At 38.7% G+C, this 1,324-nt stretch overlaps 1 protein-coding gene across 1 annotated transcript in view; it reads left to right on the top strand.

The window, feature by feature from the left end:
• Nucleotides 1-1,324, top strand: part of LOC107662317 (leucine-rich repeat serine/threonine-protein kinase 1-like) — a 109,504-nt gene that overhangs the window by 71,264 nt on the left and 36,916 nt on the right. Inside the window, exon 25 of the mRNA XM_016452303.1 lies at nucleotides 488-657. Coding sequence (XP_016307789.1) covers nucleotides 488-657 — 170 coding nt within the window. The remainder of the gene's footprint in view (nucleotides 1-487; nucleotides 658-1,324) is intronic.

Raw genomic sequence — 1,324 nt, 5'->3', positions numbered from 1 at the left:
TAGATAGATAGATAGATAGATAGATAGATAGACAGACAGACAGACAGACTACGGTAAAATTGTGGGATCAGTAAGATATTTATTTATTTTTTAATGAGGTTTCTTCTGCTCGTCAACGCTGCATTTATTTGATCAAAAATACATTAAAGACAGGAATATTGTGAAATATTATTAAAGTTTTAAACAACTGCTTTCTAATGTAATATATTGTAACATTTAATTTATTTCTGTGATGAAAAGCTGGATTTTCAGCATCATTCCTCCAGTCTTCAGTGTCACATGATCCTTCAGAAATCATTCTAATATGCTGATTTATTATCAATGGAAAAAGTTGTGCTGCTTAATGTATTTTTTGGAGCCTGTGATACTTTTTTCAATATTTTTTTGATGAATAAAAACTTACCAAAAAAAAAGTAGAAATCTTCTGTACCAATATGAGTCACACATACATACACATGTGGTCAGAGCATCTCTGTGTGTGCTTCAGGTTGTTCCTGTTGAAGAGTGACCTGCAGTGCAGTGAAGATGCAGCAGATATCCTGGGACAGGGTGGCAGCGGCACCATCATCTACAGAGCCAAATACAGAGGCAATCCGGTGGCCATTAAACGCTTCCACTTCAAGAAATGCAAACAGCAGTCGCTCAACAGCAGCACAGGTACGTCACGCTCCTCTACTGCCCCTGCACTTCCTCCCAAATCTGCCTCTGTTATCTTTAGATCGTCCCGCTCGCCGTGCGTTCGCATTGGACTGATTGGAGAGTCAGAGGTGAAAAGTAAGCCGTGTGTTCCTGCAGGCGCATGTAAGGTCAGAGGTCAAGTGCTGTCGTTTTATTGAAGGCTCGCATCGGGAAGCACAGCGGCTCTGACTGATGGAATTTCCTGTTAACAGAGACACGCTAATCCTCGCCGGATTTCTCCCGTTGTGTGTCTTTCTCCGATCCAAAACCTACTGAGCTGCAGACTTTAATGAGACTTGTGCTAAAAATCCCCAGTGGAGAGACTTAATTCAAGAGAAATTCTCTGAAAACATGTTATTGTCTTACACAGTTTGGTTTCTTTCTTTTTTCTGTTTGGCTTTTAAAACCAGTTGGATGGATTTAATTCCCAAAAAAATGCATGCTGATAAAATACAGTAATTGCATAGTAAATTGCATTTGATAAAAACATCTGCATTGCATTTTAGTTTTAGTGATGATAGAGTTTTTTTTATGTGGCTGACAACAATTTTCTTCACACTATAGCAAACAGCATTTTTCAGTGTTTATACAGATTTCCATATTTTCTGCCTTGTACAACATGCTTTTGAAAACGTGCCAGCCGTCT

The sequence above is a fragment of the Sinocyclocheilus anshuiensis genome, unplaced genomic scaffold, assembly GCF_001515605.1.
Source record: "Sinocyclocheilus anshuiensis isolate Anshui unplaced genomic scaffold, SAMN03320099.WGS_v1.1 scaffold579, whole genome shotgun sequence".
In the NCBI taxonomy this organism is placed as follows: Eukaryota; Metazoa; Chordata; class Actinopteri; order Cypriniformes; family Cyprinidae; genus Sinocyclocheilus; species Sinocyclocheilus anshuiensis.
The sequence above is the reverse complement of the archived record's forward strand: the minus strand, read 5'-3'. Positions and strand labels throughout refer to the sequence as shown.